The sequence below is a fragment of the Schistocerca cancellata genome, chromosome 1, assembly GCF_023864275.1.
Source record: "Schistocerca cancellata isolate TAMUIC-IGC-003103 chromosome 1, iqSchCanc2.1, whole genome shotgun sequence".
NCBI classification, from domain to species: domain Eukaryota; kingdom Metazoa; phylum Arthropoda; class Insecta; order Orthoptera; family Acrididae; genus Schistocerca; species Schistocerca cancellata.
In genome coordinates, this window is record NC_064626.1 from 602153202 (window position 1) to 602167409 (window position 14208).

The following is a 14208-nucleotide window of genomic DNA, read 5'->3' on the forward strand; positions in this document are numbered from 1 at the left end:
TAAGTAATGACGTCATAGGCACGATATGGGAGTAGTTGTGAATGGTCATTCCTGTCATGGGTCAAAGTAGACGGGTGGAATCGGACGCTTCCATTACCCTGAGAAACTTGAATGATAGAACAAATGATGCTTATGATAAAAGAAAATTACACACTTTATTGTTATTACACTTTTTGACGTAAACAGGATTACAATGTTTAAAACACTCATCTATCTGAAATTTGGCAATACATAAGGAAGAATTACTTATCAACTAAAGTCTTCAGGGAACATATGGTTTCACTGTAACTGTTAAGGGAGGACTGGATGTCGTCGTATGAAATGAAGAAAGGCAGGAACTAACAGGAGAGAGGAAACATTTATTTTTAAATGTATACAAAGAAGAAAAATCAATGAGAAGTGAGACGGTTTCTAAATTCAAGTGTATGGGAAGTAAATGGCAAGCTGAAAACTACAATACAGATTGCAGACAACACATTTGTGGGAAAACATAGGAACATTGGATAAAATATCATTGGCATAGTTCATATCAATTCAGCCAGGCTAGGAAAAAAATCTTACCATCATAGTCTAGGATGTTATCGAATTCAGCATATGTTAAAAAGAAAAAGTAAGTAAACAAAATGAATTTTCTGTTTTTTCCAAAAAAAATTCTGCTCCGAGATACAGCCCTCCAAAGATGACACTGCACACACCAATTTGAAGATGCAAATTTTGGAAATAATTTTAAAATACTGTATGTCTGGAACAGTTATAGAATTGTTTTTTATTTTTATTTTTTTGTTGAAAGGTAATTGCTTTATGATTACAAAGAAATCCTCCACTTGGACTTATCTGTCAAAGTTCTTTTACTATAGTGTCCTGAACTTTTTTATAATTTATGGATTTTTTTTTCAAAATTTCCAATCCATAAAATTTTGATTTTTTTTTCTGTTGATTTGTACCACATAGTTCCACATTCCCTGAGAAGGAGAGCTTCCACTTTTAGGTTAAACAGGTTTTATAAACAATTGAAATGTTTGCCATACATAAAACCTGTTTCATTATCACATAACAGGATCATAAAAATCATAACCTAGGCTTATTTAACACAATTTTAGTTTTGAAAGAGGAGAAAAAGATTCATTTTTCAAGCATTTTAAATGGTTCCAAAATATATGGGAAAGGTCCAAAGACTTAAAGGTTTCAATTTATACAAATTCTGTGCACTGTTTTGTACTGAAATTAGCCAGTCAATGAATTAAAAATGTGCTCCACTGCTTCAGCATCTTCCTTTGATACAGAATGATGCCTTCCTGTTGAACCAATAGGAACTGGAGCACTTACAATCTTCTAAACATTGTGAACAGGAAGTGAGCACTGATGACATTGTTGCTGTCCTTCAGCTGGAAACCCATATCCAACAACTGGCCATGTGGTACATAAAGTTCACTACAATTTCATTTTAACACATAACTGGTGTCTACAATCTCCGCAATCCATCAGTCACAGTCATAGACACACACACACACACACACACACACACACACACACACACACCTTCCCAGGTTGTGAAGCTGAGTATTACCCTGCTGTTTCTGAGGTGTTGGCCAAACAAACAAAATTTCTTCTTTCTTGTTCTTTAAAGTGTGTGCAATATCAGTTCGGCCTTCACTTTGAGTCCAAAAATGTGTCTCCTGAATTCCTTTCACATCAGTAGTTTGTTTGGACCATTCTTCTTTTTTCTGCTAATGGAATTCTTTGATTTCCTCTTTGGACAAAAGAACGAGGCTGTAGATGTGTAAAATTTCACGACTCTCATAAAATCCTCAGTGTTCTGAACCAACGCTCTATTTGGTCTGAAAAGATTATGTTTTGTAGCATGGTGCTTCAGCAGGCCTCCTATACCATCACAAGGCCCCTTCCCGTGACCAGTAGCACTGTATACCCAGTCAGTTGGCACAAGCAACTTAATTCAAACAGCTGGTAACGATTTTAAAATGACTAGGAGCACCATCAGAAATGATGATGTCCTCCTCTGCCTCTGTTTGTAGTGGAAGAATTTTGTGCATTGCTAGTAAAGCATGTGCTGAGTCATGTCCTGTGTCATCACTTATAACTGCAACACTTGTGGTCTTGTTTTGAAAATATGTCACTCCAGTAAAAATTGAAACCTGGTCATCATTCCAATGATGCCCTTGTACTTCTTGTGGGAGAATATAGACAAGTTCTCAGAAAATCACAGTGAAGAACTAAACATAGTTCTTCAGCCTGTACACACCATTTCACTTCTGCAATGTGTTGTTGCAATATCTTCAGAAGCTGGTGATTTACTGCTTTCACTGACCATTTACATAGTCGATCAACAAAGCTGTCAAAGGCAACAGTTTTCTTATTTAGTTTACTTCACTCCCATATTGCATATGTAATTTCTGCCAAGTTATCCACTACACCTTCCAGGCCAAGAGTATGTACAGACAGTCCTTCCTTTCCAGGGCAGTCACCACATTCTTGAAACAAACAAGTCTCTCGCTTTATGTCACAAACTACTATTTACTTCACATGCCCAACCAAGGTTTCATAAATCATGTGCTCCACTAAGTTCTTCAAAGTTACCACATAAAGTTCAAAATTCGCGTAGTACACAAATAAACAGACCTCTCTAGGTAGGTGTGGAGCTACCCACTTAGGTCGTAGTGCCTAAAATTTTGATCTTCCAATACGTGAAGTTGTAGAGCTGCTCTTATAAATTGCAAAAGTTTCTTTAATACTGCGAGTCATGTACCTCTTCACTTTAACAACTTTTTGACTTTCAACTGGTACAGTTATAGTGCTGTTTTTCTTGGCACTCTGGTGAGAACAATCCTATTTATCTTCCAGATAAAATGACTGCACTATTTGAATTTGAGCTGCTTCTACAGGATGACGACAAGAGAAATCTGGTCTTCCAAAGACTCCTTTTACAGACCTCACATTTCTTGATATGTCTACCATGCACTTTGATACTGGTGGAACATAGTTCAAAATTGTTTTCTCTGAAAATGCCTCTGGAATAATAATTAAAACTTGCACCTTTTATTTATTTACTTATTTATTTATTCCATGTGATCTGATGGCACACAGTTTGTTGCAAATGTCGAAAAATATCGTTTAACATTGTTAACATATATTAACATAGGCCTATAGTATCCTAATGTATTATATTGCTCAATGCTTTCAATTTAACACAAACAGCAAGATTACTGTTCTAAGTATTCATTTACAGAGTAAAAACAGTGACACAACAAATATGACTTCACGGCTTTGCTAAATTTTATGTTGTCTTCGATGGACTTAATACTAGTGGGAAGATTGTTGAACAGTTGGGGGCCCATGTGGAAAGCTCCCTTTTTACACAGTTGAGTGTTTGTACGTATAACGTGCAGGTTTGCATTTTTCCTGGTGTTGTGATCATGTATTTCATTATTTTTTACGACTCTGGGGTCAGTTGGCACTATGTGGTTTCTGAAAAATTTTAGAGTCTCAAGAATCTAGAGGCAAGGCAGTGTGATTTCCAACTTTCTGAAGATGGGTTTGCAGGAGTCTCTGGGTAATAATCCTCAATGCTCTCTTCTGGATTCTGAATGTGATCAGAGCAGTTGGAGAATTTCCCCAGAATATTACACCATATTTTAGGTGGGCTTGTATGTAAGCATAGTATGCATTGGTTAATGTTTTCAGGCTAACACATGTTTTCAGTACACTCAATGCATAACAGCCAGTACAAATACTGGCATTTACCTTTCCTATAAGTGTATTCCATTTCAGGTTATCTTGAACCCACAGACCCAGGAATTTGAAAACAGTGTCGGTATCTCTTGACTGGTTATGTACAGTGACAAATGGCTGAGAGGAATTTGCATTTTGTGTTGTGTGAAGCTGTATTTTTGGTGTTGATAGTTAATCTGTTGATTTTAGCCCAGTTGCTGAATTGTTCAGTGGCCAAGTTCACAGCTTTTTGCACAGCCTCTGTATTCTCCCCTTTGAGGAGTACAGTTATGTCATCAGCAAATATTATCGTTTTGTGTGTATCAACATTCAGGCTCAAGTCATTAATATACAGGAGGAAAAGTAGGGGGGTCCCAATACTGAGCCCTGTGGAACACCTTGCTTTACAGTTTTATTACTTGATAGTATTTCGGTTATTGAGTTGCTTTGTCTATTAGTATATTTCATGCTGACTCTCTGCATCCGATTGGTTAGGAATGTAGCAATCCAGTTGTTTGCAATTCCTCTGATACCATAGTGTTCTAATTTTTCCAGTAATATTTTGTGGTCAACAGTGTCAAAAGCCTTTGACAGATCCAGAAATATGTCTGTTATGGGTTGTTTTCTATCTAACAGTTCTAATAGCGTATTTATGCAATCATATACTGCAGTTTCAGTAGATTTGTTGCTTCTGAACCCATGTTGAGTTAAACTTAGTAAATCTTTTTTTTTTCAATGAAGTCCATCATTTTTTGTACATTATTTTTTCAAAAACTTTAGAAAAGCATGCTGAGATTGAGATAGGCCTGTAGTTATTCATATCTTTATTATCACCTTTTTTGAAGACAGGAATTACTTTAGAAAGTTTCAGAGCTTCAGGGAAGATACCTGCCTGGAAAGAACAGTCACAGAGGTGAGTTAATGGTTCTGCAATTGTGTGTTCACAATTTTTGATTACAGCTGCTGGGATACCATCAATTCCAGCTGAATATGAATTTTTTAACTCTCCAAGGGCTTTTGCAACATCATTTTCAGTGACTTTGGTAATGAAAATTAACTCTGCACATGTGTGATATTTTTGGTTTGCTGGTTGGTAATTTGTGTTAGGATTATTTTGGACCAATTTTTCAGCTATGCTCGTAAAGAAATTGTTGAAAGAGTTCACCACAACTTCGGGATTAGATATAGATTCATTGTTGAGTTTGATTTCTATGTTCATGTGTGAAGCTTTCATTTCCCCTCTTTCCCTTTTTATGATATTCCAGATTGCCTTTACTTTATTGCTGGATTTGTCAGTGTACTCATCATTCTGTGTCCTTTTTGCTTGTCTTATCACTCTTCTTAGGATACATGTGCAGTTTTTATAGTATTCTGTTAGTTGGGGTGAGTCACCACTTTGTTTACATAACATGTGGAGTATTCTTTTATGTTTGCAAGAGATTTTTATAGCTGGTGTAATCCAACTCTTGTTTCAATTATTATTATTAGTTATTCTTACTGGCTTTTGTGGAAAGGCCTCTTCAAAGTGGTGGATCATTTTGCCAAGAAATATGTTGATTTTCATGTTGACATCATTGGCTGTGTACATCTCTGTCCACTTTTCTTTGCTAAGGTGGGCATTTAGCTTGTTCAAGTTCTCTTGGGCAAAAAACCTTCGTAAAGTTTTAGGTGGGACTGGGTTTGAGGTATCTTTGCTAACATCGACCTGCTAACATTGACCTTTATGACAGCTTGGTGGTCGCTGAATCCTGCATTGTATACTTCTAGAGTTGGGTTAAGTTTATTTCTATTTGCAAAAATTTGATCTAGAGCTGTCTTGGATGTGGGTGTTATTCTAGTGGGCTCGTTTACAAGGCCATGCAGATTATAAGTTTTTGCAATGTTAATCAATGTTTCCCTGTTTCTGTTGTGGGTGAGAAAGTCTATATTAAAGTCACCACATATAATCACATCCTGTTTCCACTAACTTATTTTGGATAGAAACAAGTCGATTTGTAACAGAAAATCATTAATACTACTGGAGGGGGGACGGTAAATTATAGCCACAATTAGATTATATCTGTAAGCTGCACATTCAAAGATCTTGTCTGTTCCTATTTCCTTTAGGGCAGGAAGTGGGCTATATTCAATGTGTTGTTTGATGAAGATGGCAACCCCACCATGTCCAGCATTTGATCTGGAGTAGTGTTAGCACAATTTGAAGTTTGGTAGTGAGATTAACTTAACTACATCAATGCAGAGCCAGTGCTCTGCTAGGCATACCACTGAGACATCACTGAGTTCACTGTAGGATGCATGAATTCAACAGCTGAATTGATATTTGTGAAAAATCCCTGGCTAGAGGTGCAAGAGTGCTTTTGTTCATTTTCTTCTGAAGATGGAATTTCTATTTTGAAGATTGTGGTCAGTTTTGCTGTAGTGTATTCATCCATAGAGTTAGTAATTTCTCTGTGCTTTCTTGATGCATAGAGCTTATGACTCGATTTCACTGGCCACAGTTTCTTAACAGCACTAACACTTATTTCTGTAGTTGACTGATTCACATTATTTATTTCTCCTTAGATGATGCAAAATCTGCACCATGGGAGGCTTCACCTTGTTCAGATACTATCATCGTTGTTATTCTGTCAAAACGTTTAGAACACAAAAAGTCGTCACTGGATACATCTTCACTTTGAAACAGAGTCTTCAAATGAGAACACTTAATCCCAATCTTAACAAAGTCTGTTTTTCTGTTTGTCTTATATATCACTCTTTTATGGATATGCAAATAGTCAGCACACTTCACTCTCCTGTGGCCCCCAAACAGAAGACATATCAAACAGACGCTTCACAAAACACACTGCAACTATGCCAACTGGCAAATTCCTCATTAAAACACATAACTCACTGAATTGTCTCAGATTTCTTAGCAGCCTCTTCAATAAACAAATTAGCAGTGAACAACTACAATACAGAAACCTGCAATGAACAACCACAACAAAGAATCTGACAAGAATCTGCAAGACAATAGTAAGAAACAACTTCTGTGAAGACGTATATTACCACTGAAAGTTAAAAAAATGATTTTTTAAAATAAAACCTGTCGAACTTAAAAGTGGAAGCTCTCCTTTACAGACAATATAGTACTACACGGTACTAATCAAAAGAAAAAAAATCTAACTTTTCTGGATTGGCATTTTTTCCTGTGAATTACTACACAGTAATAATCAACAGAAAATAATCTTACTTTTCTGGATTCGCATTTTTTTCTGTGAATTAAAAAAAAATTCAAAAGAACTTTGACACATATGTCCAAATGGAGTATAATGCTGTAATCATCAAGCAATTATCTTTCAAATAAAGAAGTCTCTAACAAAATTTCTAGAACTTTTACAAAGATACAGCATTTTAAAGATTCTTTTGAAATTCGCATTTTCAAAATGGTGTTCACAGTGATATCTATCAAGGCCTGTATCTCGGAGCAGGAATTTTTTTGGAGAAAACAAAATGATAAGTGTTTCTTACCTACTCCTGAATTTTAACATACGCTAAATTCAATAACATCAAAGACTATGAAGGTAACCCCCCTGCCTGAAGTGATGCGGATTATGCCCAATGCGATATGACAAAAAGAATATGAAGAATCTAATTGTGTAAGACCTACAAAGTTATTGACAGCTATTTCTTTAAGGAACAATTAACACTATTTTCCTGTGAGATTTAACTTGAAGTGATCAGTATAAATAGAAACTACCTATCCCACTCCCACACCGTCATGCATAGTGAATATATAATTCACCAACAATGCCCTCTTTTGATGCTATTTATTTAATCAAACAAATAATGATTTACATATTCACTCAATCTCTGAAATAGGCCTAGAGAAAAAATAAGTCACATCTGATGACAGAGTATCCTCCACCACACACTGTACAGTGGCTTGCGGAGTGTTTATGCAAATGTAGAATTCCCAATGCTTTTACTTATTGGCTTGTTAAATCTTTCACTGACGTAGCCTCACTTCACTCTTTAATTTCAGTCATTAAATATAAAGCATCAGCAACCATATCCTACCATAAATGTTATATCTTTAGACACATTTCCTGTTCACTCTCAACTGATTCGAAAACAGCTCCAATGCTTAAATCCCTGTTGGTTAGTAAATTAATAAGATAAGCAACGACAGGAACAGTAGACAGGTGTGTAAACAAGGAGTTGAGCGCCGTATCTCGATATTTGTGTAATAGCATTTTACCATTATTTACAACAAACGTGTAAATGAACCGGAAAATGTAAATTAAAATAAAATCAAGGAGGTGGAATACTACTATTCGTCTCCATATGAAGGTGGATGGAAAGAACTACAGCGCACCAACTGTATTTGTGTTGCTGCCTACTGCTAGCACATACAAGCATAAATTCCACGCTCTCTTTAGGTGAAGAAATTAGTCACTTCTGCATCCATTTAAATCGACTATTTTTATCTCTTATAGAACATTCCCCGTTAACTAACCCACAATTTTTCTGCTTCTAAAATTATTAATTCGGGTTCATATAGACCTAATGCAACGGAAATATATTTTACAAGTAGGATACTATTAAACCTTATCTTCGATTTCACAGCACAAAGTACGATTTCTTTAAAGGAAATACAGAAGCGTCCGATCTAATGCTGTGTCAGTCTAAGGCCGTTTCAAAAACTAAATATACAAATAACAAGCATAAAACTCACGGCGGACTTCTTATGCAACATTTCTTTGACCATTGCGTCCATCAATCGTTCTCGTTCTTCATGGTATCTCCTTTGTTGTTCAAGAATAGTTTCCATATTTATCAACTGCAGAAACCAAAAGCATAAATTATACCAACACTCTATTCCATTAAACTGAACTGAGTTGACAACATCAACAACCTGGAGTTACAAAACCAAAGACTCTTAATTACACCTTACAACCCAACGATGTTAGAAAATAAGCCACCTTTAAACCAAAGGTCTAACGATCTCTGTAATCGACTACCTAAGCAGCGTCTCTACTTGTTACAGTGGGATAGGATGCGTCTTTACATGTAACTGAAGCAACCCCACTGCAAGTAGCACGAACTACTGTTTCCAATTGCAGATGAAATTCTAACAGCCGTGTTTCTCAAATGGTGTTCATCGTTCGTGCATGTCCGTCATCGTATACGTTTGGATAGTACAACGACAGTCTAGCTTGGGTTGCAGCTGTTATGACTAAATTTGAAGAACAGAACTTGCGAATACTGAGTGCAAAACTGTATCTTGTGCAAATAAATAACAGGAATGTCTGAATTACACTGCCGAACACTGAGATTCATTCATTAAACTGTAACAATTTTGAGTTTTTGTGATTCATGAAAGTTAACAAAAATAGAATTTCACACATTGATTCAGCCGTTAAATAACGCTTAATCCATCAAATTGGCATTTAGACCTTCATGATCCACTAAAAAAAAAGACGAGCGTAAATTCAATGGTGATTACACTGATGGTCCATAAAATTATGACAACCCGCTCAATGGCACGCCGGTCTAGCTTCAGGATTCGGTGATTGGGCGTGGCATGGATTTAACATATCCTCGTTTGGTTTCCGTAAGTACATAGCATCAGATGTCTACGTGCAGCTCACGTAATTCCTATAATTTTGAGGTACGTCGTTTTGTGGGTGTGGAGCTGGCATCCATTAGCGTCTCAGATTTGTTCCATGAGGTTCAGATCCGAAAATTTGAAATCAAACACCTCAACTTTCACTATCATGCTTCTCAAACCCATCCCATCTCCAGCTCAACATAATATCACCTATGTTTTATCTTTCACAGCAGGTGTCTTCCCCTCCACCCCTCCCTTATGAACACGCTTCATCACACCATTACCCATCTGCACTCTTCCAACTTGAGTCGAAAGCTGAAAAAATTAAGATAAACTTAAAAAGCAGTATCTCTCATTTTAGATAATTTGGGGAAAGGAAATAATATAATTTCAAAATCTTGATTATTTTACCCTGCTCCATCTATGCATGAAACACCTATTCGTCCCTACAATATTGAACGTAACAAATATTCCACAATACACAATGTACCTTTATATGTACCATGTCCTTGTCTTACTTAAATTATCATACAATACATTCTTTTGTGACTTCTATTTGTGACCAAGGTGTTTATTTGTTATAAGTAGGGACACAAAAATTTCCCCAAAAATAGCATGAAAGTGGCGGTTTTTTTATGAAATAACACGAAATTAACAATTTTTATATCTCGTTACATGTGTCCTTTTCCCATAATTTTTTTTAAATCTGAGAACGATATTACGAGCGCTAGTAACTGGCAGTTATTGAATTCTGAAATAACATTATGTCTTTTTCTACCCCAAGACAAATGACAAATCATTTCCCTCATAACAAACTATGATGTACTGTCAAAACCAGCAACGATTCGCCAAATAAACACCGAATTTCGCAATAAACACAGTGAAATTGGCAAACAAGAACAATTAAATTGGCAAAAACACCGAATTTCGCAAAAACCACACCCAAGTTAGGGAAAGAAACATCGAATCTGGCTAAACAGTAAGACCGAATCTGACAAAAAGGTAGCCAAATCTGTTGAAGAACATAACACCGAATCTGGCAAAAAAGTTGAACTGAATCTGTAAAAAAAGTAACACCATATCAAGTAGTCAAAACACTTACACCAAATTTAGGAAAAAAATAGCATCGAATTACGAAAAATATAATACCAAAATTGGAAAAAACAAAGCAAAGGAAAAAATAACATTAAATATGCAAAAAATGGAGAAATTGACAAAAAGAATTTGGCAGCTACATAACAAAAAATATGACCAAAGTCGGCAACAAATAACACCGAAACTGGGAAAAAATAACAGCAAATTTGTCCAAAAAATTTAACGACTTTTTTCTGTCCCTAGTTATAAGAGAATTAGGATGTAATCAAAAACGTGTTTCTGCACTTAATGTTTCGTCACCTATTGCTGCAGATATCTTTAGAGATAGCAGTTTCAAACTTAAACAAACTTAACAAGCCTGATTATTTATAAGTATTGAGTCGTGATGTCATCAGAACGCTACCTAAGGTCACAGAGTCATGTCGACGAGCCTTAGGAAGCATGCAGCGGAGAAAAGTTGACATTGTTGCAGTAACTCCTACAACTTGTCTCATTCAGTCCTCCTTTCCTGTTAATGTCGTTTCTGTGCTTTTGAAGGACAATTTTCTGTTAAAGGAGTCTTTTAAGTACAAACTGTTTCTGTTCTTTTGTAGGCCCATGCAGTGGGCTTTCACTCGAAATAAAGCAAACGGTACCAACTATTCCCTTCTGTAAGTTTCGTAATACAAGTCGATGTGGCTCTGCAAGTTTAGACAATTCGTCTTGTGGAGCTTCTTCAATTTTGAAACTTCTTGTAGCTTCTGATGGTGTCTCCAGCATTAGAAGACGAAATGTTAGCACAGAAACATGTAGTGAACTATGGCCTAATACCCACAACAGAAAAATTAATTGGCCGACCGGAGTGGCCGTGCGGTTCTAGGCGCTACAGTCTGGAGCCGAGGGACCACTACGGTCGCAGGTTCGAATGCTGCCTCGGGCATGGATGTGTGTGATGTCCTTAGGTTAGTTAGGTTTAATTAGTTCTAAGTTCTAGACGACTGATGACCTCAGAAGTTAAGTCGCATAGTGCTCAGAGCCATTTGAACCTTTAAAAAATTAATTACATGAGTTTTTCCTCTTTCTTGTATGTGTAAAATAGTCAGTTATTTCTTAAAAAAATCTATATTTCCTGCTCCTTCATAAGCTGATACAGCTACATCTTCCTCTTTACTCCACAAATCATTTTTAATTGTGTGGAGAAGGACACTTTTTACTGAATGATACATAAAAGTTAGTTCCTGTCACGTTCGTGAATGCAGCGATTAAATAATGCCACTCTCCAACCCTAATTGCATCTGAACGATCTCTATGGAACAGTTACATAGAGGGCTGAAGAAAATCCTTGGCTTCTACGCTGATAGATGGATATTGGAGTTTTCTAAGCATAGAGAGGTGTATGACGTCTTGCCTTAAGTTCTGTCAGTTCAGATTTTTTAACATTTATGTTATCCTCCCGCCAGTCAAACAAGCCCTTGACCACTCACGCCATCACTCACCTATTGTTAGTACTGCCAAATTTCATAAAGAAACATGACTTTTCTAGAATGTAAGAATTTTTGACACATTGACTGGTATAAGACCACCATTGACACAGCAGAAGCGCCTGCTGCGACCTCCAGCGGCCACAAGGTAGCGAACATATTGTCGCAGAAAAAGCTTAGTCATACAGCCACTCTGGTCTATTGGTTATGATACTAGACTCTTATATGGAGAGTCGTGAGTTCAAAACTCACCTAAACTGTAAAATTTTAACTTCTATATTTGGTTCGAAGACATTCTAGAAGTATCCACAAATATCAAGAATCATTGTAACGGAATGTTCTGTGACTGTATATATACCTTATGTAGTCTGGCCAGAGGTAGTTCGATCCACGCTCTTGTATGTGCAAGTGCTGAATAAACGTCCGTTAAGTGAAGTTAGCGTTCGTCATTCATCCAATTACACCTTCTCTACGTGACATTATTCTGGTGGAGACGTTGGGTATTGGAACTTGTGATGCGCACATTATCGACGACACAGTGGCTCCCATCAGGCCACGACAAAGCCGCCGTTTATTGGCGAGAAACGAGAGTTAGAGTCATATTTAACAGATCACAATCTACCGGAGACAGAGAAGAACAGGACGCTACGATGACAGCAGCTGTGTGCCTCCACATGAGACATCCTTCCGGGTACTCTGGTGAAGATGGCTAATATCCAAACAAGCGGCTGCATGTATATGAGCTATAGCCAAATTTAACAAATGGGATGACACCGTGGGTTTGCCTAACGTATTTTTCTACTTGGCGGGCACTGCCAAGCAGTGGTATAAGAACAACGAGAAGTTCACAAACTGGAAAGTATTCCACGCGGACTGTACATGTGTTTCGGCAACACACAACAAAAGAAGTGCAAGGCTGAAGATAAATTAAAGTGCAGGGCACAGCGTCCAGAAGAAACTACAGCATCTTACATTCAAGATGTCTTGGAGCTGTGTAAAATAGAGGGTCCTAGAATGGAGGAGGAAGATAAGGTTGCACATCTCATGAAGGGTGCTGCTGAGGACATGTATCAAGCCATACTCCTGAAAAAAAAGGAGGTTTAGACAGCAGACGAGTTCATAAAATGGTGCCGGTATATCGAGACAATGCATCAAAAAATAAGTACACGCAAGACGTTTGGATGGCTTCCAAACGTGGTATCGATGTCGGTGATGGAGTAAGCAACTGATTTCATAAGGTTCTTCGTCAGATAGTGAGAGAGGAAGTTCAGAAGGCACTTGGATTGCACGGCGAGCAAAATACCGAGACGCTTCAAGAGGTCACAAAGGAGGAAGTGAAACAGACATTGAACCCAATCTCTCGTCCTTCATTTTCCTTTAAAACGGTGAAAAATTCGAGACCCAAGCGGAATTACGTTCCTACAATGCCGCATGAGGAACCTGTTTGGGCACCAAGGAAGACTGATGTCTAGAGGGCCCAGGATAACCAACCAGTATGTTTCCACTGTCGACGACCGGGACATGTGGTGCGCTATTGCCGATATAGGCGGCGGATATTTGATGACGCTCGCGCCAGAAGACAGCAGACCAACCTTAGCCGACGCCAGCTCCGTGACGACGAAGATGAACAAGAAGATGTGGGTGCAGGACGAAGTAGGTCACCGTCGCCGCAAGCTAGCCGCTGGAGAGGACGCTCCCCAACACGCCAATCAAGGTCTCCATTGCCGTTTAGAAGCTCCATCCGATTACTTAGCCGCCACAACCTGGAAAACTAAAAGGTGCGACCTTCCTTGGGGGAGGGGGGGGGGGGGGTGAGGAGGCCACTGAAGACAAAAATCCTCCGCCGTCGATCACTACATAAAGATAGGAAGCTACGTCGATATCCTCGTGGATGGTCGACCAGCCCAAGCTCTTGTGGACTCTGGAGCATTATATTCAGTCATTTCGGAGAAGTACCGTCGCCAGCTGCAGAAAACCGTATTTGTCAACAACAAAACATCTCAGCTGAAGGTGGCTAATGGAAAATATGTAAAACACACAGGAAGATGTGTCATTTGTGTGGGTATAAGTGGCTATACACAGCCCTTAGAATTCGTCGTCTTACAAGAGTGTAGTCATGACGTCATTCTCGGATGGGACTTTTTGAAAGCTTCTCAGGGAATTATAGATTGTGGTCGCTCGAACATTATGCTACACAAGATGAGATTCTGTGGACAGAAAGATGTGCATCCGCGTGTGTGGAGACTATGAGTGCTGGATGAAGTGGTCATTCCCGCAGTTAGCGCTAGGAAGATAACTGTCATGTGTCATACCATGCAACCCATGGATCTTGTAGTA

At 38.0% G+C, this 14208-nt stretch overlaps 1 protein-coding gene across 1 annotated transcript in view; it reads right to left on the reverse strand.

Annotated features, from left to right (window-relative positions):
• LOC126182444 (splicing factor 3A subunit 3) overlaps nucleotides 1-8659 on the reverse strand; it is an 81459-nt gene extending 72800 nt beyond the window's left edge. Inside the window, exon 1 of the mRNA XM_049924850.1 lies at nucleotides 8441-8659. Within this exon, the coding sequence (XP_049780807.1) occupies nucleotides 8441-8536 (96 nt within the window). The 5' untranslated portion in view covers nucleotides 8537-8659. The remainder of the gene's footprint in view (nucleotides 1-8440) is intronic.
• Nucleotides 8660-14208: the final 5549 nt, after the last annotated feature.